Genomic DNA, 23,499 nt, shown 5'->3' with positions numbered 1-23,499 from the left:
TGCTGATTGGTTGAGGCCACCGGCCGAATTGTATATAAAGAGAGGTTTGCCCCAGCGCTGGTTGCTGGGTTCACTATATATTAAAGAGCTGTTGTCACTACCCTGGTCTCCTGCCTCGTTACTGCCCAAACTTAACACATCCCGTTCAAGGAAGGCTGATCCCGGAAAAGATATTGATTTGACAGCCACGTCAACTGAACACAATGTTGGCAAGTGCTGAATTCTGCCTTCTACGTCTTTCCAAGTGCCAGATTCTTTTCCTCCTCTTTTTTGAGCTGGCCAAATGCTTGCTGCCAGCCTGAGTGCCTTAAAGGTCCGGAGGAGGCTGCCATGGCGATGACCACATCATCCTGGTTGCTCTTCTCTGCGCTCATTCTAGAGTCTCCACATCTTTTTTATTGTGCTGTGACCAAAAGTGGATGCAGTACTCTAGGTGAGATCTTACTAATGCTTTATAGAGTGGTGTTAGTACCTTGCTATCACAGTCATTGAGGTTAAAGGAAAACACAAATGATGGAACTGCAGGGTACAGAATTAGAAAGATGCAAATTTGGAAATAATGCTGGCCAAGGTCATATTCTGAAAGTCATTTCGCTGGAGGAACACCAAGATTGGGAAATGTTCACACATCCTTTTGCTAAATAATAATTCATAACATAGGGAATCGTTGTACAAGCACAAGAAGTACTGTATTTTTCGGAGTATAAGACAAACTTTTTTCCCTCCTAAAAGAGGCTGAAAATTTGGGTGCGTTTTATATTTTTCAGCCCTAACCAAGTGAAGTGATCTTTGCCTGCTCCCTCCAACTCTCAGCTGTGCTTTAGAAGCATTTTTTTCCAGTGAAGCGATCTTCCGTACTTCACCTGCTCCCTCCGACTCTCAGCTGTGAAGGATTTTTTTTCAGCCCTAGCGAGGCGCTAGTGAATGAAGCGATCTCTGTGATTTGCCTGTATTTTTCATTGCTTCTCTCTCCAAAGATCAGTTGTGCTTCAGAAGCTGTTTTTTTATCCCAAAGCAGGGGATAAAAACCAGCAAAATATTCTACCCCAAAAACTAAGCTGCCTCTTATACTCTGAAAAATACCGTACATCTATTCTCCCTTGAGGCATTTGGCATGAAGGCTACGATGGCAGAGCAAACTATGGGCAGCATTTCGTAACAGGACCAGGATGTCTTCCGTAAATATCACTCCTCTTGAAAGCTGAATAATCCCCTTTCATTGAACTGTCCTCTTTTCTCCTTCCTGAAAAAAACCTGCCCAACACACATTGGATATAAAACAACCTTAAATTATGATTGGAAGTTTTTCATTGGGAGCAGAGATGGTGGGTCAGGTTTAATGGTTGACATTCATCTGGTTGATTGAAAAGATTAATGTCAGGTGTGAAAGACCAGATCCATACATGTTGATCCAATTTTATTGATTTATGACTAGAAGGATAGAATCAAGATCAAGTGCAGAGTTAGTACCGCTTTATAGTGGTGTAGGGTTTTTTGTTTTTTTTTTTGTTTTTGTTTTTTTTGTTTACATTTATACCCCGCCCTTCTCCGAAGACTCAGGGTGGCTTACAATGTATAGGGCGGCTTACAATGTATATTGCCTAAGTAGGGGGTTGGACCAGGGGTGAAAGGCTCCCGGTTCAGACCATATTGGCCGATCCAGTAAAGTTGGTGGCAGGTGGTTCTGAGAACCGGTAGGAAAAATCCCTGGCACCCACCCACCATCCGACGCCCATGTCCACCCAATGCCCGGTCGACCTGCTTTCCCGCTTATTTATTTATTTATTATTTAAATTTGTATACCGCCCTTCTCCCGAAGGACTCAGGGCGGTTCACAGCCAAGTAAAAAATACACAATACACTATAAATACAATTAAAATACAACTAAAAAACTTATTAAATTGGCCACAATTAAAATTTAGGAATAAAACCCATTAAAAACCCATAAACTTAAAAAACTAACCCAGTCCAGCGCAGATGAATAAGTGAGTTTTGAGCTCGCGGCGAAAGGTTCGGAGGTCCGGAAGTTGACGAAGTCCTGGGGGGAGTTCGTTCCAGAGGGCGGGAGCCCCCACAGAGAAGGCCCTTCCCCTGGGTGTCGCTAGACGACACTGTCGCGCCGACGGCACCCTGAGGAGTCCCTCTCTGTGAGAGCGCACGGGTCGGTGAGAGGTATTCGGTAGCAGCAGGCGGTCCCGTAAGTAACCTGGCCCTATGCCATGGAGCGCTTTAAAGACGTTCACCAACACCTTGAAGCTTGTCGCTTCTTTTAAAAAATGCTTTTAAAAGGTAAAAAAAAAGAGTCTGAAAATCCCAGTTGAGCCGTGCGATCATAATACATATTTTTTCTGAAGAAACCACAAGGATAAAACACATTAATTACATTTGAGGTTGCTCTTCTACCCTTTATTTCCCTTCATTTCACAACAAACCTTCTTCTCCTCTTTTCCCTCCTTCCCTCCTTGCCTCTCCTACCTTCTTCCTCCTCCTATCCCTCCTCCTTCCTCCTTCCCTTCCTCTCCCCACTCCTCTCCTCTTTCCTCCTTTCTCATTTTCTCTCCTACTCTTCTCCCCTATCCTATCTTCCTCTCCTTCCCCTTCCTTCCATCCTTCTCTCTCCTTCACCTCCTCTTCCTTTCCCTCTATTCCTCTCTTCTTTCTTTCTTCTTTGTTGTATAATATTTCCCTTGTTTGGTAACCGGGCAACTCAAATTTTCTAATATTATATATATATACTTTCTTTTCCATTTCTATTCCATTTTACCCAATCTATCATTTCATAATTTATAATCTTCTTTCCTTCCCCATCCCCATCCCACTTTTCCATTTATTCTGGCGATATCTGGATTTCTATTTCTTTTTTTGTCATTTCCCCCATTTAATTTTTCATTATTAACATTGTTTATCTATCTATTGTATTTTATTCATATCTCTTTTCAAATGATACCCGCAGCCCAGCTTATTGGTAGCTGTAAGCTCAGGTCTTTAAAATGGCAGTTCTTCGTTTGTCAAAAGGAATGATATTTAGAGATAAATCTCTCAAGCCACCTCATGAAGATGCTGACTGCGGTTTGGTCTGCCACCAGTTCTAGGGAGAAGCAAGACGTGAAGAAATGTGTTTGCTTTCTTAATACACCTCAGCAGTTGACATTTCCGTGTTTTGTGGATTAATTATAATTTAGCAAGATGCCTCATGGGAATCTTCCTGTCTTCACTACCTGTTGGTGTTCCTCCACCTAACTGATTTTCAGATAATGTCTTTGGCCGGCATTATTTTCAGTTTGCTCCTCTCTGCATTCTTACTAGTGTCTCCACATCTTTTTTAAATCGTGGCAACCAAAAAATGTGATCTTGATTCTATCCCTCTGTTTATGAAGCCTAGAACTGTCGTGGCTTTTTGGGCAGCTGCTGTACAGGGCTGGCTCCTATTTAAATGGTTGTCCACTAGGACTCCAAGATCCTTACGGGACCGCCTGCTACTACCACATGCCTCCCACCGACCCGTACGCTCTCATAGAGAGGGACTTCTCAGGGTGCCGTCCGCCAAACAATGTCGGCTGGCGGCCCCCAGGGGAAGGGCCTTCTCTGTGGGGGCTCCCACTCTCTGGAACGAGCTTCCCCCTGGTTTACGTCAAATACCTGACCTTCGGACATTTCGTCGCGAACTGAAGACCTATCTTTTTATTCGCGCGGGGCTGGCTTAATTGGATTTTAAAACGGAATTTTACCAATTTTAAATGGGGTTTTAATTGATGATGATTTTTAATATCAGGCTAATTTTGAATAAGTTTTTTAAGGGTATTTAAATTGTGTATATTTGTATTGTTGTTTTTATTTTGCCTGTACACCGCCCTGAGTCCTTCGGGAGAAGGGCGGTATAAAAATCAAATTAAATAAATAAATAAATAAATTAAATAAATAAATAAATCCCTCTCACAGTTACTACTATTAAGCAATATCATTTCCTTTAACAAATTTCCATTCTGAAACACTCAAGCACTGGTTATAATAGCTTCCCATAAGCTGGACCAGAGGTGGGTTTCAGCAGGTTCTGACCAGTTCTGGAGAACCTATAGTAGAAATTTTAAGTAGTTCAGAGAACCAGCAAATACCACCTCTGACTGGCCCCACCCCCATCTCTTCTCTGCCTCCCGAGTCCCAGGTAATCTGGAGGCAATGGGGATTTTGCAGTAACTTTCCCCTGGAGTGGGGTGGGAATGGAGATTTTACAATATCCTTCCCCTGCCAAGCCCACCAAGCCATGCCACGCCCATCAAGCCACACCCACAGAACCGGTACTAAAAAAATTTGAAACCCACCCCTGAGTTGGACTTCTAGGCTTTGAAGAGGACACAAAATGACATTCATGTTATGAATTGAAGCATTGGTTTTCTTGATTTCCAAGGCCCATGAAGGACTAATGTTGGCTTTTTGCTTTTATTATGAATTACTGATGCTACTATATAATTGTTACTGATTCAACCAATATTTCCTCTTTGCTTCTGCTAGAAATCATTTGTTATGAATTGAGCTCTATTATTGGCTTTTGCCTATATTATTGTATGCTGTCAGAAATTAGTTGTGAATAGAATCAAATAGCATCGAATAGAATAGAATAGAATAGCATTGAATAGAATAGAATTGCATTGCATTGCATTGACTTGAATTGAATTGAATTCTTTATTAGCCAGACGTGATTGGACACTCAAGGAATTTGTCTTGGTGCATATGCTCTCGGTGTACATAAAAGAAAAAATACATTTGTCAAGAATCATAAAGTACAACACTTAATGATAGTCGTAGGGTACAAATAAGCAATCAAATCATATTAGGAAACAATCAATATAAATCATAAGGATACAAGCAACAAAGTTACAGTCATACAGTCATAAGTGGGAGGAGGTGGGTGATAGGAACAATGAGAAGATTGATATTAGTTCAGATTTAATTTGACAGTGTTGAGGATATTATTTATTTAGCAGAGTGATGGCGTTCGGGAAAAACCTGTTCTTCTGTCTAGTTGTTCTGTGTGCAGTGCTCTATAGCGTTGTTTTGAGGGTAGGAGTTGAACCAGTTTATGTCCAGGATGTGAGGGATCTGTAAATATTTTCACAGCCCTCTTTTTGACTCATGCAGGATACAGGTCCTCCATGGAAGGCAGGTTGGTAGCCGTTGTTTTTTCTGCAGTTCTAATGATCCTCTGAACTCTGTGTCTGTCTTGTTGGGTTGCAGAACCAAACCAGACAGTTAATGAGGTGTAGATGAGTTAGGAACTAAATCTAGTTTAGTAAAATTTAACCTTAATGCTGGCTTGGATTAGTAACATTTTGTTATCTTGCTTCTGTGTCTCACTTCTATTCTTGATTTCAAAACTAGACATGCGTAGTGTGTGCAAAACACACACTGAACATGTGTACATGCGCAGTAGACGCCAAACACATGCTACATGGGCGCGCATGCAGATTGCGCACCAAACACTTGCTTCATGCAGAAAAAGGAGGCTTAACAAGGTAAGTACAACAGCGAAGGGGGCAGAACGGCTGTGCTGCATAATTTTGATTCACTAGAAAGCAGGATTTCTAGCGAATTTAAATCACGTGGTAGAGCTGATCGTCGGAAATACCAGTTTGGACAGTTTGTATCTTTTTTTACTACTGGTTCGCCCAAATCTGTAGCTTTGATCACTACCAGTTCTCCCGATCCGGTGTGAGCCACTAGCATTTCACCCAGGGTGTGGCTATTCCTTACATGCATTTTGCCTGTATTGTTTGGATATAGTTTTGTCACCCAGCCTTTTTACTTTGGCCAAAGAATAAAAAGCTGTTATTTTTTTTTGAAAAAAGTTTTTTATATTTTTTAAATTAAACTATAATGATTTTTGAACAGAATATCAGTCAGGTACATCTTTAATGTAATTCAAATTTCATACACACCCCCATTTTATCATATCCAATATATTTCCTTCTTTCTCTTAAAATTTATTATTATTTGCACATCTCTATCTAAAACTCTGTTCCATCCCCTCATTCTGAAAACAATATTAAATCCAGTCTGGTCCCCATATTTTAACCCCCTTTTTATCCTTCATTCCAGGTGTAGTAATAACGTCAAATTCATCAAGAACAATTGTTATTACATAGCCCACTACACAAGAAATACAAATAGGATCAACATAAATTCTTATTTTTCTCCTACATACCATTTCAGTTTCAATTTCATATTTAACATAGTTCTCTTAGTTTCCCCAAAACATCATTAATAATTATTCTATTTTTTATCTGTAAGATTCTTAAATATCACAAATTTCAACTTATTCTTTAATGCTTTTAAACCAGAGGTCAGCCATCTAATTAAAGAATCATTTCTTAAAGCTGCTTTGCACTCACACATCCATTTTTTCTGGGAGTGTCCTGAGATCACAAAGACATTCTCTATCATCTTCCTCTGCCTCTAAATAACATATACCTAAGTTATTCCATATAATCAATTCTCAATAAAAAATATTTTTTAAAAAGCTGTTATTTTTGTAAGTCTCGTCTGGAGTCTCACTCTCTTTGGCATCAAAGTGGCTCGGGGAAACTTGTGGAAACTTTACACCTTTCGTGAAATGCTCTCGGTTCGGAATGGATCTCCCGATTCAGTAGCGATGGCGGTGGGTGGTTCGGAGAACCGGTAGCAAAAAACCCTGAACCTCCCCATGCCCAGCTGAGCCACGTGATCATCAGAGGAGTTTTTTTTACTTTTAAAAGCATTTTTTCTTCGGCCGAAAAAATACTTTTAAAAATTTAAAAAAAGCTTCTGATGATCGCGCAACTCAGCTAGGATCGTCAGAGGCTTTTAAAAATGCTTTTTCTACAACCTCTTCAGCAAAGAGGTTGTAGAAAAAAATGCCTTTTTAAAAGGCTCCTTTGATGATCCCAGCTGAGTTACCTGATCATCAGAGGCTTTTTTTTCTTTTAAAGGCAAAAAAATGCTTTTAAAAGAAAAGAAAAGCCTCTGACCATCAGGCAACTCAGCTGGGATCATCAGAAGAGCCTTTTAAAAGCATTTTTTATAACCTCTTTGGCTGAAGAGGTTGAAGAAAAAATGCTTTTAAAAGTAAAAAAAATTGGCCACGCCCACCAGTCACATTACACACACACACACACACACACACACACACACACACAGCAAGCCACGTCCACAGAACTTGTAGTAACAAATTTTACATTTCACCACTGCCTTACCCCCAGATTATTATTTTTTTTTACTTGTTTTGAGAAAAATACTTGATGACACAATATTTCTTGTCTTCAGAAGGATGCGGCCAATGAACACTTTCATGAATTATCCATCACGAAGTAGGAGAAAAGAGAGGATGGTGGAAACCGAACACACTAGGTTTCTCAAAAGAAATGGGAAGCAAGGGCTGCTGGCGTCAGAGAGGATTACGGCGACGTCAACTACAGATCATTTCCCCGTGTTCTTCTTTATGGTCTTCTGGATGACGTCGGATGGCAAGGCTTCGTAATCCCCCAGGCAATAGAATTCATCTTCACTATTCAAATTCACTTTCTGCATGCTGATGCTCAACCTGACCGGCTCCCCATTCCGGAGCGATTTCAGAAAGAGTTCGCTGGGATAAAAAACTTCCATGATGCATGTGATAGTGATTTTTTGGGGCCAATTCAGTTGTCCTGCTGGAGCCTGGAGGATGGAAACAGAAGAAGCGCTTGGCTTTCCATCTGAACAATGGGAAAGAAATGGAAAAGAAATGAGGAGGATATTTAGCACACATTCTTTATCGTGTTTAACTGTAGCTGCTGCTTGGGGTGGCCACACTTAAATGCTGAAGGCATTTTCTCTTTTGCGATGAAACCAAGATTAGCTCATTAGCTTAGAGGTAGAAGCAGAGGGGGTATTAAGCCCATTCGGACCGGTTAACCTAGATGGCCTAGAAGGCCAGCTAAGTGTTGGGTCTAATTTTTTTTTTTTTTTGCTACTGGTTCTGTGGGTGTCGCTTCGTGGGTTTCGTGTGGTTTGGTAGCCATCGCAGGGGAAGGATTCTATAAAAACTCCATTCCCACCCCACTCCAGGGGAAAGTTACTGTAAAATCCCCATTTCCTCCCAATCAGCTGGGACTCGGGAGGCAGAAAATAGATGGGAGCACGACCAGTCGGAGTTGGTATGTACCAGTTCTCTGAACTACCCAAAATTTTCGCTACCGGTTCTCCGGAACTGGACAGAACCTGCTGAAACCCACCTCTTGTCCACCTTATGGGAAGCTATTACAACCAGTGCTTGAGTGTTTCAAAATAGTAATTTGTTAAAGGAAACGATATTGCTCAATAGTAGTAACTGTAAGAGGGAACTTGGAGTCCCACTGGAAAACCATTTAAATAGGAGGCAGCACTGCACAGCAGCTGCCCTAAAAGCCACGACAGTTCTAGGTTGCAAAAACAGAGGGATAGAATCAAGATCACCTTAAAAGTGTTAATACCACTTTATAAGGCCTCGGTAAGGCCACACTTTGAATATTGCCTTCAGTTTTGATCGCCACAATGTAAAAAAGATTTCGAGAAACTAGAAAGAGTGCAGAGAGGAGGAAACTGAAAATAATGCCAGCCAAGGACATCATCTGAAAATCAGTTAGCTGGAGGAACACCAAGAGGTAGCGAAGACAGGAAGATTCCCATGGAATGTGAATGGTACAGGGAATCAGATTAAAAGAAGAAGATTGGAATTTAAGATTAAAAGAGATTCACCAGATATTTTATTTTTACAAGAAACCCATCAGAAATCTGAAGATTCAAATAGAATATATATAAAAGGTATGCAAATATATGAAAAAGCATTTGGAACTTCAAAAGCCAGAGGATTTGCAACATTGATATCAGATAGGGTGTATTTTGAAAAACATCAGGTAATTTTGGATGAGGATGGAAGATATGTAATAATTGTGGGAAATCTTAATGAGGAAATGAGGACATGTGTTAATTTGTATTTACCGAATGAGAAACAAAGAGAGTTTCTTGAAAAAATAACAAAAATTTTGGAGAATGAAAGTGTAGGGAAAGTAATTGTGGCTGGGGATTTTAATTTAATCAGAGATAAAATAGATAGTACTAACCCCACTTGTTGTGGAAGAGCAAATAAAATGGGGATTTTAAATACGTGGATGCTCAGCATGTAGTGTGATGTGGAGAGAGGTTAAAGGAATTGAAAGAGTATATACTTTTTTCTCTAAGATATATAATACATATTCCAGAATTGATTATATTTTTCTTTCTAAAGATTTGCTGAACAATGTGGATAAGGTAGATGTGGGAATTTTTAAAGATTCTGATCATGCAGAAGTTATGGTGAATTTAGATTTTAATTTTGAGAAAAAAAGAAGCTATTGGAGATATGACGAGAAATTGTATAAAAATGAAAAGGATAAAAAATGGATACTTAAAAAATTGGAGGAAAGTTGGAGACTAAATGATAATGGGGAGGTTAAATTTGAAATTGTTTGGGATGCAATGAAGGCGGTGTTTAGAGGGGAGAGTATTAAATTATCAAGTAGGAAATATAAAAATTATAAAATTAAAATGGAAAGGGATAAAAATCAGATTAAAGAATTGGAAAATCAATTTTTGCTTACTAAAGAAAAAAAAATCCTTGAGGAGCTTAATATGTTAAGAAATAAAATGATAGAAGAGGATACAGAGTTGGTAAAAAGAAATTTGAGATATTTAAATAGGAATTTTTTTGAATTTAGTAACAGAAACTCTAAGTTATTGGCAAAGATGGCGAAAAATAAAAGAGAGAAGAGAGAAATTGGAGCTTTGATAGATGATAAAGGTATAAGATGTTACAAAAAATTAGAGAAATGTGAAGTGGTTAGAAACTTTTTTCAGAATCTATATTCAAAGAAACCAGTTAACCGGGGGAAATTGCAAAGTTATTTAGAAAAATATGTGGTGAAAATTGATCAAACATATAAAGAATTGATGGAAGAAGATATAACACAAGATGAGATTAATGGAGTTATACAAAAAACAAAATTAGGGAAAGCTCCAGGTGAGGATGGATTACCTACTGAGTTTTATAAAGAATTTAAAGAATTAATAATACCAAGATTGCAAAAATTATTTAATGGAATATTACATGGTGGAGAAGTACCTTCGTCATGGAATAGAACGGTGATATCCCTAATTCCTAAGCCAGATAAAGATTTAGAAAGGATTGAGTCCTATCGGCCCATTTCTTTAATTAATCAGGATGCAAAGATATTTACTGCTATTATAAGTAATAGATTAAGTAGATTTATAGATAGATATATAAGTTACAACCAAGTAGGTTTTGTGAAGGGCAGATATATGAGTGATATTGTTAGAAGAGTATTAAATATTATAGATGTAGCTGAACATAATGGTGATAAAATTGGTATAGTATCATTGGACATTTTTAAAGCTTTTGATTCCGTACAATGGGAAGCTATTAAAGTAATTGTGGAGGTTTTAGGCTTTGGTAACAAGTTTATACATGTTATTTCAAAATTGTATCAAAAAAGTAGTGCAAGAGTGAAGGTGAATGGAATATTAACTGAAGAGATAAAATTAGAAGCGGGTACGAGACAAGGATGTCCCTTGTCCCCAACATTATTTTTATTGGCTATGGAAATCTTGACAAAAATGATAGAAAAAGATGAAGAATTAGAAGGATATAAGGGATATAAGATAAATTTGTATGCGGATGATACTTTAATTATTTTGAAAAATATAGAGAAAGACCTGAAAAAGATATATAAGCATTTGAAAGAATTTGAGGAAATGACAGGTCTGAAAGTAAATTGGTCAAAATCAGAATTGTTGATGGATAGTAATGGTAATGAGCACGAGAATATGCAAGAGCAATTTGGGATAAGGATTAAAAATACATTGAAATATTTGGGTATAGTGCTCTCATTCAAGGTTAAAGAATTGAAAAAACTTAATTATGATGTAGTGATGAATGAAATTGAGAAGAAGATAGATAAATATAAAATGTTAAAGTTGTCTTGGTTTGGTAGAATTGCAATGTGTAAGATGATGTTGCTGCCCAAGTTTAACTTTTTATTCGAGATGCTACCGTTAAATTTGACAGAGAAAGATATTGAAGGATATCAGAAAAAATTGGACAAATTTTGCAATGGGGGGAAAAGACCTAGATTAGTGAAGAAAATGTGGTATCAAAATCAAAAGGAAGGTGGATTAGAATGAAATTATTTAATTATTACTGTGCATATGGTATCCGGATAGTGGTAAAAATACTTAAAGGTGAAGATAATCATTGGAGAGACTTAGAGTTAAGGGATATAGAAAATTTGGATCACAGTGGTTTTAGATAAAGCAAACTTAAAATGTGTAATTAGAAGTTATTGGTTAAAGGGATTAAATAAATGTGGAATAAATTTGTTAAAATTTTAATTCGGATATAATCTTTGGAAGACAATTGAAATTGGCGATTAAAATAATATAAGACGTAATGAAGTGATTAAAGATGAAAATATAGAAACTATTAGAGATTGGTTAAAAGTTTTAGAAAATGAAAGGAGGAACAAAGATACTGAAAATTAGGGTTAAGCTGGTTTGAAAAAATACAGATAGAAAATGGACAAAAAATTAAGGAAAACTATTCAATAAATAGATGTGAAACTGAATTTGAATATTTAGTATCTCGGTATGAAAGATGAAATTGGGCTAAAGGACTCGTTAGCAGGGTTTATAAGATTATAAACTCTGATGAAAACTAAAGAGTTATGAGGACAAATTGGGAAAAGATCTTAATATTGAAATACCAGAGTCAGATTGGAATGTGGAATAGTAGAATTATGAGAACTTTATCTATAAAGCATAATTATAAAGTTGTTTGGAAATGGTATTTGACTCCAGTAAGATTGTCATAAATGGATAAAAAAATTAGTAAAAAATGTTGGAGATGTGATATGGAATTGGGGACTTATGAACATATGTGGTATAAATGTGATAAGGTTAAAAAGTTTTGGCAACAATTGGAGAAAATGAGATTTGAAATGATGGGGAAAGTAATAACATTGAGAGTGGAAACTATATTATTGTTGGTAATTAAGGAAATAGAATTAACAAAATATGAAAAAGAATTGATTAGAATTATGATTATAATAGGTAGAATTATAATAGCTAGATATTGGAAACTAGATGTGATTTTTAGAATAGAATAGAATAGAATAGAATAGAATAGAATAGAATAGAATAGAATAGAATAGAATAGAATTTTATTGGCCAAGTGTGATTGGACACACAAGGAATTTGTCTCATATGCTCATACATAAAAGAAAAGATACGCTCATCAAGGTACAACATTTACAACACAATTGATGATCAATATATCAATATAAATCATAAGGATTGCCAGCAACAAGTTATAGTCATATTAAATAAGGAAAGAGATTGGTGATAACTATGAAAATATAGTAGTAGATTCAGTAAATAGTCTGACAGTGTTGAGAATTATTTGTTTAGCAGAGTGATGGCCTCCAAAAACTGTTCTTGTGTCTAGTTGTTCTGGTGCAGTGCTCTAAAGCCTTTTGAGGGTAGGAGTTGAAACAGTTTATGTCCAGGATGCGAGGGATCTGCAAATATTTTCACGGCCCTCTTCTTGATTCGTGCAGTATACAGGTCCTCAATGGAAGGCAAGTTGGTAGCAATTATTTTTTCTGCAGTTCTAATTATCCCCTGAAGTCTGTGTTTTTCTTGTTGGGTTGCAGAACCGAACCAGACAGTTATATTTATTTATTTATTTATTTATTTTATTTAATTTTTATACCGCCCTTCTCCCGAAGGACTCAGGGCGGTGTACAGGCAAAAGTAAAAACAACACAATATACAAATTAAAATACCATTTAAAAACTTATTAAATTGGCCTGAAATTAAAATTTTCCATACTAAAAGCCCCATTTAAAATTAATAAAATTTAAAACTAATTTAAGCCAGCCCGCTGGATAAAAGATGTGTTTTTAGTTCATGAAAATGTCCGAGGTCAGGTATTTGGCGAAACCCGGGAAGCTCATTCCAGATGGTGCCCCACAGAGAAGGCCCTTCCTGGGGCCGCCAGCCGCATTGTTTGTGGACGGCACCCTGAGAAGTCCCTCTATGGAGCGCACGGTCTGGGGAGGCATGTGGCAGCAGGCGGTCCCTGTACCCAGGTCCTAAGCCATGGAGCGCTTTAAAGGTCATAACCAACACCTTAAAGTGCACTCGAAAGCCACAGGCAGCCAGTGCAGCTGCGAGGATCGGTGTTACATGGGAGCTACGCAGCTCCTCTATAACCCCGCGCAGCTGCATTCTGACTAACTGAAGCCTCCGAGCACTTCAAGGGGAGCCCCATGTAGAGAGCATTACAGTAATCCAAGCGAGGTAACGATGAGTGACCGCATAAGGCATCCCGATCAGGAAGGGGCGCGCGACCAGGCGAACCTGGTGGAAGGCCCCTGGAGACGGCCAAATGATCTTCAAACGACAGCCGATCGTCCAGGAGGACACCTGTTGCGCACTATCCTTTGGGGCTATCGCCACCAACAGCCAGCCGCGGCTGCAGCTGACTGAATCGGGTGCCGCATCCACAGCCACTCCGCCTTGGAGGATTAAGCTTGAGCCTGTTTCTCCCCATCCAGACCTGACGGCTTCCAAACACCGGGACAGCACTTCAACAACTTCATTGGGGTGGTCCGGGGTGAAAAGGCTGGGTGTCATCAGCGCATTGCTGGTATCTCACCAAACCACTGATGATCTCACCCAACGGTTTCATAGATGTTGAACAGAAGGCGAGAGAATCGACCCCTGAGGGACCCCACAAGTGAGGCCCCTCGCGACCTCTGCCCCCTGTCACTGCCTGCATCGTCAGAGATAGGAGGAGAACCACCGATAACGGTGCCTCCCACTCCCAATCCCCCAACCGCAGCAGAAGATACCATGGTCGATGGTATCAGCCGCTGAGAGGTCTAATAGGACCAGGGCAGAGGAATAACCCCTGTCCCTGGCCCTCCAGAGATCATCCACCAATGCGACCAAAGCTGTCTCCGTGCTGTATCCGGGTCGGAAGCGGACTGGAGCAGGTCTAGAATGACATCTTCATCCAGGTGTGGTGGCTGTCGCCACGGCACTCTCTACAACCTTCGCAACAAAGCGAAGGTTGGAACTGACGATAATTACCCAAAACAGCTGGGTCCAGGAGGGCTTCTTGAGGTCTCACCACCGCCTCTTTCAAGGCGGCAGGAAAACCCTTCCAACAAAGCGTTGATAATCCTCTGGAGCCAGCCTCGTGTCACCTCCTGAGTGGCCAGTACCAGCCAGGAAGGCACGGGTCCAGTAAACATGTCGTGCCGAAGCCTCCCCAACAACCTGTCCACGTCCTCGGAGCCACAGGGTCAAACTCATCCCAAATGGACTCAACAAGGCGTGCCTCCTCTCCCTCGCTTGGATCATCCCAAATTCGGTCCAGACCGTCCCTCAGCTGAGCGATTTTATCGTATAGATAACCTAAACTCCTCGGCTCGTCCTGCAAAGGTCATCCGCACCTCCTGATGTAGGAAGGCGGGTGACCCAAAACAGCGGCGGTTATCTGCCGGCCTTGAGGGTGGGCGTGAGCGCCTCGCTTCCTCATTGCCTAGGTAGGTCCTAGAATAGGACCTAACTGATCAATCGGGCGACTGGACCTCCAGGTGCTCTCCAGGCGTCTTCTCCGGCATCTCCTCAGCCCCTCGGAAAAGGGCGGTGAGATCTGCGGGTCAGAGGCCGCAAAGGCGCGACACGGTCAGGCCCCGGCGCCTGTTCCCAGGCCCGACCAGTTCCTCAGTGGTGCGTGGGCCAGATCCTCAGGAATGGCCCAAGCTCCGTCAGGAACCTCTCAGGGTCCATCAGGCGCCTGGGGCGGAACCACCGTATAGGTTCCGTCTCCCTGCGTGGTGAATGGCGGTTCGGAAGTCTAGGCGAAGGAGAAAATGATCCGACCATGACATTGGTTCTGTTACTAAATCATCTAATACCAGATCATTTAACCACTGTCCAGAGATATAAAGCAGATCCAGTGTGCCTCCCCGTGTGTGTGGTCATCATTTACTCGAATCAGGTCCAAGGCCGTCATGGAAGCCAGAACTCCGAGCTGCCGTCGATGACGAGCCAGCTGATGGCAGGTTGAAATCCCCATGACAATAAGTCTGGGGACTCTCACCACAGCAGCAAGTACCTCAACAGCTCAGGCAGGCTGTGGTCACGCAGCAAGGAGCCAGGTACGCGATCACCAAGCCCAACTGATTCCTATAGCCCCACCGCACATAAAGGGATTCACAACCGCAATCTGAGGAATAGTGGCCTCCTCGGCTCTAGATCCTCCTTGATAACAACTGCCACCCCACTTACCTTGGACCCTCGGCTGATGAAATGCTCTGAAACCTGAGGCACATCTCAACCAGGGGACCCTCCTCTGGGACCAACCAGGTTTCAGAATGCCCATAAGGTCCGCGGACTCCTGAATAAGGTCACAAATCAGAGGAGCCTTATTAACCACGGACCGGGCATTACATAACATCAGCCGAAGATCCAAGCTCTGAGGATCACGACCACCCGAGGAACGGGTAGGGGCAGAGGGGCCGGAGCACGCGGTCGCTTTCAAACATTGAACGCCTCACAACTCGGTGCACGCCCCTCCCTGCCATATCTGCCTCCCACTTACCGCGGTAGATCGAACATCCCTCTAAACCTGGAACGCCCTCCCCCTGCCTCCAGACAAGATGGAATAGTGTCGCGAACCAGCACAGGGCTGGATCCTCCCGACGGGTTTTCCCCCCACCCGAATCCTCCCCTTAAGAAACCCTTATTTAAAAAACAGTTTAAAAACCCCACAGATTCTTCTTCCTCATGCCACCTCTGGTCCCAAGATCGTTATTCCATGATAAAGCCATTCCTATGTAGAATAGTCGGAGGAGGTCAGAGAATATTTCATGCTAAAAGATCAAATAACAGTGGGGAAAAAAGGTGTTCAGCCACTTGATGTTATCGTAGCCTATGGACAAAGTCAGGACAGTCACAAACCAGGGCCAAATGCCCGGTAAGGGTAATAAATAAGATGGAAGTTTGGCTGATGGATTCCGCCATTCAGTACTGCCCATAATGGATACAGCAAAGTTTTTACCCACTGGTGCCGCCCATAATCAGGTCCAAGGCGATTGATGCCATCAATAAATAAATAAATAAGACAGGAAAAAGTTTTCAGCCGCAGATGTCAATGATGGTATATATAAGAGTCAGCTAGAGATCTAAAATCCAAAATGTCCAAGCTACCTGTGTCCAATGTCTGGTGCCGCTGAAAATAGTCCAGCAAACAATCCAGCCGTAAGTCATGATGATAAGTGGACCATAACGCAGCCAGACAGTCCCAGATGTTGCCAATGGAACCATCAGATGGGTGGAATCATAGAAACATGCTGCTGAGCCATGCCACTGAAAGATAGAGCGCAGAACATCCAGCCGCCGATGGACATATGCGCGCCGCAGCAGCAAGCCATGATCCAGCCCGCCATTCTCCTAGCGAGCGCCGCCCGCCGCCTCCAGAATGGCCGGGCGCCATCTACCATTGCCGCTGATGGTATCAGTGCCGCTGCTGCTGGTATCCGAAGCCGCTGTTGGTATCACTGCCGCTGGCCAGCCTACCGCACTCTCAACTGGTCGCTGATGTCCGGGGAAGAATGTCTTTAGCAGTTTCTGGGCCAGAAGCCAGGGGCAATAATATTTGTCTCAGGTTGGCGAGGGTCTAACAAGACCCAAAGATCTCATTTCGGAAAGATGTTCTGCCCAGATAAGACACCGAGGCATCGCGGCTAGGAAAAACGCCAACCCACCGCCTGCATGACTCTCAGATCGCCGCCATTTCCGCGCATGCGTAGGAGAAGAAAATAGAGGTGCAAATGACAGACTCAATAATTCCTCTGTAGAATTGGATCAGCAGCTCCTTGGGCAGTTTGAGCTTACTGAATTGGCGCAGAAAGAACATTCTTTGTTGTCCTTTTTTAATGATGTTTTTGATGTTAACTGTCCATTTGAGATCTTGCGATATGATAGAATCCAGAAATTTGAAGGTTTCTACTGTTGATACTGTGTTGTCAAGTATTGTGAGAGGTGGAAGTATGGAAGGGTTTTTCCTAAAGTCTACCACCATTTCCACGGTTTTGAGTGTGTTCAGTTCCAGATTGTTTTGGTTGCACCACAAGGCTCAATTTCTACCTCTTGTCTATATGGATTAAATTGTCTCGAATGAGACCAATCACTGTTGTGTCATCTACGAACTTCAGTAGCTTAACAAATGGATCATTGGAGATGCAGTCATTGGTATACAGAGAGAGAAGTGGAGAGCACAGCCTTGGGGCCCTGTGCTAATTGTACAGGTATTTGATGTGATCTTGTTAGCTTCACCTGCTGCTTCCTGTTTGTTATTTAAAGCTTGTGATCCACTTACAAGTCTGTTCCGCCTGTAGCTGGTTTAGCTTAGTTAGAAGAATGTCTGGAATGATGGTATTGAATGCTGACTAAAGTCTACAAAAAGGACCCTTGCATAGGTCTTAGGAGACTCAAGATGTTGTAGGATGTAGTGCAGAGCCATATTAACAGCATCATCTGTTGATCTATTTGCTCGGTATGCAAATTGCAAGCTAAGAGGATCGTGATGGTTTTCAGGTAGGAAAGCACTAGCCTTTCAAAGGTTTTCATGACTACAGATGTTAGAACAACTGGTCTGTAGTCATCAGTTCCTTGATGGTGGGCTTCTTCGGCACTGGGATGATGGTAGAGCGTTTGAAGCAAGAAGGAACATAACACATCTCTGAGTGATTTATTGAAAATATGGGTGAAGATGGGGCCAATTGGTCAACACAGACTTTAAGCAAGAAGGAGTTATCTTGTCTGGGCCTGGAGCTTTTCCTGGCTTTTGTCTGTGAAATAGGTCCTGCACTTCCTTTTCTGTGATCACTAGGGGTTGTGAACCCAATGAAATGGGGTCAGTTGTAGGAGGCTTGGCTGTTGTTGGTGTGTCTGAGATGGGGGTTGTGGAGATAGGTGGCTGTAGTTTCCTTTCAAACCTGCAGTAAAACTCATTCAGGTCATCTGCCAGTTGTTGATTACCTTCAGCCTGGAAAGGAGGTTTGCCATAGCCGGTGATATTTTTAAGAGTTTTCCACATGTTTGCTGGTTCATTTGCTGAAAACTGATTCTTTAGCTTTTCAGAGTAGCTTCTTTTTGCTGCTCTTATCTCCCTTGTTAGTGCATTTCTGGCCTGATTGTACAGCATTTTATCACCTTTTCTGTAGGCTTCCTCTTTGAATGTCGAGCTGCTTAAGTTTAGGTGTAAACCAAGGTTTGTTGTTACTGTGTATTCGCAAGTTCCTTGTAGGTACACATAGGTCTTCACAGAAGCTGACATATGATGTTACAGTATCTGTGAGTTCATCCAGGTCTGCAGAGGTATCTTTAAAAATATTCCAATTAGTACAGTCAAAACATGCCTGTAGCTTTAATTCTGATTCCTCCGTCCAGGTTTTCACTGATTTAATTATTGGTTTTATGGCTTTAAGTCTTTGCCTGTAAGCAGGTACAAGGTGAATCATGCAATGATCAGAGTGTCCTACAGCTGCACGTGGTAAAGACCGATAGGCATCTTTTAGTGTTGTGTAGCAGTGGTCTAGAGTATTCTTGCCTCTGGTGGGACAATTGACATGCTGAAAGTATTTTGGTAGTTCTTTCCTTAAGTTTGCCTTGTTTAGATCTCCCAAAACAATGGCCAGTGAATCAGGGTGTTTGGCTTCAGCCTCCATGATTTGGTCAGCTAGAGTTCGTAATGCCTCGTTTACACAGGCTTGTGGTGGGACATAAACAGCAATTAGAAGAAATGAGGAAAATTCACGAGGCGAATAGTAAGGTTTGCAGTTGATAATTAGAGTCTCTAAATTGTTGTCACAGAATTTGTAAATTATGTTAAAATCTTGACACCAGGTTGAATTAATATATAGGCATAAGCCTCCTCCTTTCTTTTTACCAGATGTTTAGAATAGAAGACTGGAATTCTGAAATGTGGAAATTAGCTTTAAATGATAAAATGACATGTGATATCAAAATTAGAAGTGGTGTGTATAAAGAAGATATTTTCTGGAAGACTTGGAAACCATTTGTGGACTATGCGCTTGGAACATTGGATGCCTCGGTACCTGTACCTCGAGAACGTGGATTTTGGCAAGCATGAGGATATATCCGAAGACCCAAATCTTCCTTTTTTTTATGTATAGCACAAGGGTGGAAAATGTATTTTCTTTTTTTCTTTGTAATGTTAAAAAGAAAAGTAATAATAAAAAAGAAAAAAAAACACTAAGAGGTAGCGAAGACAGAGAGATTCCCATGAGGCATCTTGCTAAATTATAATTAATCCACAAAACACGGAAATGTCAACTGCTGAGCTGTATTAACTATGCAAACACATTTCTTCACGCCTTGCTTCTCCCTAGAACTGCCTAAAAAGCCACGAAAAGTTCTAGGCTGCATAAAAAGAGATATAGAATCAAGATCACGTTAAAAGTGTTAATACCACTTTGTAATGTTTTGGTAAGCCACCCTTTGAATATTGCATTCAGTTTCGGGCACCACGATGTAAAAAAGATGTTAAGACTCTAGAAAGGGTGCAGAGAAGAGCAAGAAAGATGATGAGGGGATTGGAGGCTAAAGCATACAATGAACGGTTGCAGGAACTGGGTACGTCTAGTTTAATAAAAAGAAGGATTTGGGGTGACATGATAGCAGTGTTCTGATAACTCAGGGGTTGCCACAAAGAAGAGGGAGTCAAGCTATTCTCCAAAGCACCTGAGGGCAGGACAAGAAGCAATGGGTGGAAACTAATCAAGGAGAGAAACAACTTATGACCGAAGGAGAAATTTCCTGGCAGTGAGAACACTTAATCAGTGGGACAACCTCCTGAAGTCGAGAATGCTCCAACACTGGAAGTTTTTCAGAAGAGGTTGGATAACCATTTGCCTGAAGTGGTGTGGGTTTTCCTGCCTAAGCAGGTGGTAGGATTAGAAGACCTCCAGGGTCCCTTCCAACTCTGTTATTCTAGTTCTTTCTATTTCTTCCAAAGAGTATTCTTGAAAACTTTCTCAATTCCTAAGGAAACACATCCTCTATTCTCTATCAAAGAAACTGCAAAGGAAGAGAGGAGAACTCACCTGCGTCAGGATTTTGAGGGCTCAGAGGGACGCTGTGTCCAGGGCAGAGGAACCCCAACAGGAGAAAGAAGATGATGGACCACATGGTGAAATTCAGACTGAAGTCTGAGCACAAGAAAGCTGAGCAGTTGGATAATTCCAGGCAGATGAAGGAAATGAACTTCCTAGAACTTCTCTAGGAGATTCAGAAGAAAATGACCAAGGTGACTCTGAGGGCAGAATTTAAGCATTCTCCAAAGACAATCCTGGCACCACCTGCTGTTGCTTGTTCCTTTTTCCCTATTGGCCAAACTTAGTCGGATCTCCACCCATCCCGTTCAAGGAAGGCTGATCCTGGAAAAGATATTGATTTGACAGCCACGTCAACTGAACACAATGTTGGCAAGTGCTGAATTCTGCCTTCTACGTCTTTCCAAGTGTCAGATTCTTTTCCTCCTCTTTTTTGAGCTGGCCAAATGCTTGCTGCCAGCTAAGTGCCTTAAAGGTCCAGAGGAGGCTGCCATGGCGATGACCACATTATCCTGGTTGCTCTTCTCTGCCCTCTTTCTAGATCGCCACATCTTTTTTATTGTGTGGTGACCAAAACTGGATGCAGTACTCTAGGTGTGGTCTTACTAAGGCTTTACAGAGTGGTGTTAGTACCTTGCTATCACAGTCGTTGAGGTTGAAGGAAAAAACAAATGATGGAACTGCAGGGTACAGAATTAGAAAGATGCAAATTTGGAAATAATGCTGGCCAAGGTCATATTCTGAAAGTCATTTCTCTGGAGGAACACCAAGATTGGGAAATGTTCACGCATCCTTTTGCTAAATAATAATTCATAACATAGGGAATAGTTGTACAACACAAGAAGTGTATTTTTTTATTTTTTTATTCAAAAGTTTTATTAGTCGGTTTATACAAATACATATCAGGTATGGTAAATTTCATTTTCTTATCTAAAATAAAAATTTTACTCAAATTTTTAACACATACAACAGCCATATGGCAAGCAGGTGACAGTAGCTAAGTTTACAAATTTTAAATACGTAATAGAGGGTCAGAATAAACAGAATATCGTACAAAGAGAATAAGGAAAAACACAATCCCAAATATCTTTATCACTTCCTAGTTTTGGATCTCAGAACTCTGGGTTCAGCCTGACCCAACTCAGGGCAACAGCGGCAAGTCCCCATGATCTATAACCTCCCTTCTTCAATTCCTGGGTCATCTGATTCCAGGAGGCTGTGTTCCTCCACATGGGCGTAGCCTCCATGATTGTACTGATTTTTCGTAATGCCCTCCGGAAAATCATCAATCCCTCTGGCATCAGCCATCTGAAGCTCCCTTCTGGTACAATTTGCTTGACAAAAATAATATTTCTTTCTTTTTCATTCTGAATCTGCCTCAGAATGGCTATCTCCTGCCCTGTAAATCAGTGCCCTCCTATGTTTTCTGAATTTCATCTCTAGTCTCTCTTCTCACAAATTTGACATGAACCTCTCTGGGAACTGCATGCGTGCATATTGGTAACTCTATAAACTCGATCCACATCCCAATTCAAATCAACACCTCTCCCAAAATTCTCCCAACAATTTAGTCACAACATCTCAAGTCTTCTTGGTCCACTTCTTCCAAATTTTGAAACCTAAGGAAATAAGACATTTTATCCATCTGTAGTCCAAGCACAGCATTGCCTGTCTCCTCTCTTTTCTGCACTGCCATCTCACCCTCCAAACCTTCCACTTTCTGCTTGTTTCTGCTGAAACTTGTTGAGTATCCTTTAAATCCTTTTGGATAGTCACAATTTCTGCTCTTATTTCATCAATTTCTTGTCCATATTAGATAACTTTTCCAAAATTCTCTCCATCTCTCCAGCAGTTGGTCTCTGACCTTTGCCATTAAGGAAAAAAAAAAAAATAAAATCCTCAGGCAGGCACAGTATCCTTGTAATTTCCTCCGGATCCACCAGGGGGCACTCACAGGGAACAGTCCAGAGTACAGTTAGTCAACCAGGAAGCCGAAGGAAGTGATGTCATCAAAATTCTCATAGTGGTGCTGGAGCCACCACTGTTCCCAGAAGGAGGGGCCTCAAACCTTCCCTCCTAAATTTCTCCATCACCTCTTCTCTCCAGAGCTCCACAAAACCGGTAATCTTATTTTAAGTTCTCCTCTCCAGAATAACTGCTCCTTCCAAGCAGGGGAAAACCCCCGCACTGGAGCACTCACTCACGTTACCGATATTCCTTCCCTTCTCCTCCTCAGTTCTTCTCGTTCCCTGTTCACCACCAGGCTGCTGCAGTTATAAATCCAATGCCCGGTGTCACGGGCTTCAGGCTCCAGAATGGCGGCGGTTGGCCTAAACCCCTAAGCCTAGGGACGCCAGCATGGTCCCCGTCCTGTATGTCGGCTAGACTGGCAAAGTCCGTGCGCAGGTGTCAGGAACACCTGGCTGAGGGCCTCAGCGGCGGATTCCCTATCCTTCATCCTTCGCTGGACAGGAATCTCTCCAAGAAATGTCGTATTTTCAGAGTATAAGACAAACTTTCCTCCTAAAGAGGCTGAAAATTTGGGTGTCTTATATTTTCAGCCCTAACTGGCTTAGTGAAGTGATCTTTTCCTGCCCCTCAACTCTCAGCTGTGCTTTAGAAGCTTTTTCAGTGAACGATCTTCCTGATTCCTCCGACTCTCAGCTGTGAATTTTTCAGCCTAACAGGCGCTAGCGAGAAGCGATCTCCGTGATTTGCCTGTTTTTTATTGCTTCTCTCAAGATCAGTTATGCTTCAGAAGCTGTTTTATCCCTGAGGGATAAAAACCATATTCCTAAAAACTAAGCTGCCTCTTCTGAAAAATACATTATCTCTTCTCCTTGAGGCATTTGGCATGAAGGCTAAGATGGCAGAGCAAACTATGGGCAGCATTCATAACAGGACCAGGATGTCTTTAAATATCACCTCTTGAAAGCTGAATAATTCCCTTATTGAACTGTCCTCTTTTCTCCTTCCTGAAAAACCACCCAACACACATTGGATCTAAACAACCTTAAATTATGATGAAGTTTTCATTGGGAGCAGAGATGGTGGGTCAGGTTTAATGGTTGACATTCATCTGGTTGATTGATGTCAGGTGTGAAAGACCACATCCATACATGTAGATCCAATTTTATTGATTTATGACTAGAAGGATCGAATCAAGATCAAGTGCTTTATAGTGGTGTAGGGTTTCTTGCCTAAGTAGGGGGTTGGACCAGGGGTGAAATGCTTCTGGTTCGGACAT

General features: G+C 41.4%; 1 gene segment (V, D, J or C); it reads right to left on the bottom strand.

Annotated features, from left to right (window-relative positions):
- Window positions 1-7,000: 7,000 nt before the first annotated feature.
- On the bottom strand, window positions 7,001-20,445 carry LOC131198969 (Ig mu chain C region-like). The segment is given in 2 exon segments: window positions 7,001-7,724; window positions 20,244-20,445. Coding segments are annotated over 2 exon segments (360 nt in total).
- Between the last annotated feature and the right edge of the window lie 3,054 nt (window positions 20,446-23,499).

The sequence above is a fragment of the Ahaetulla prasina genome, chromosome 4 (genome assembly GCF_028640845.1).
Source record: "Ahaetulla prasina isolate Xishuangbanna chromosome 4, ASM2864084v1, whole genome shotgun sequence".
NCBI classification, from domain to species: Eukaryota; Metazoa; Chordata; class Lepidosauria; order Squamata; family Colubridae; genus Ahaetulla; species Ahaetulla prasina.
The sequence above is the reverse complement of the archived record's forward strand: the minus strand, read 5'-3'. Positions and strand labels throughout refer to the sequence as shown.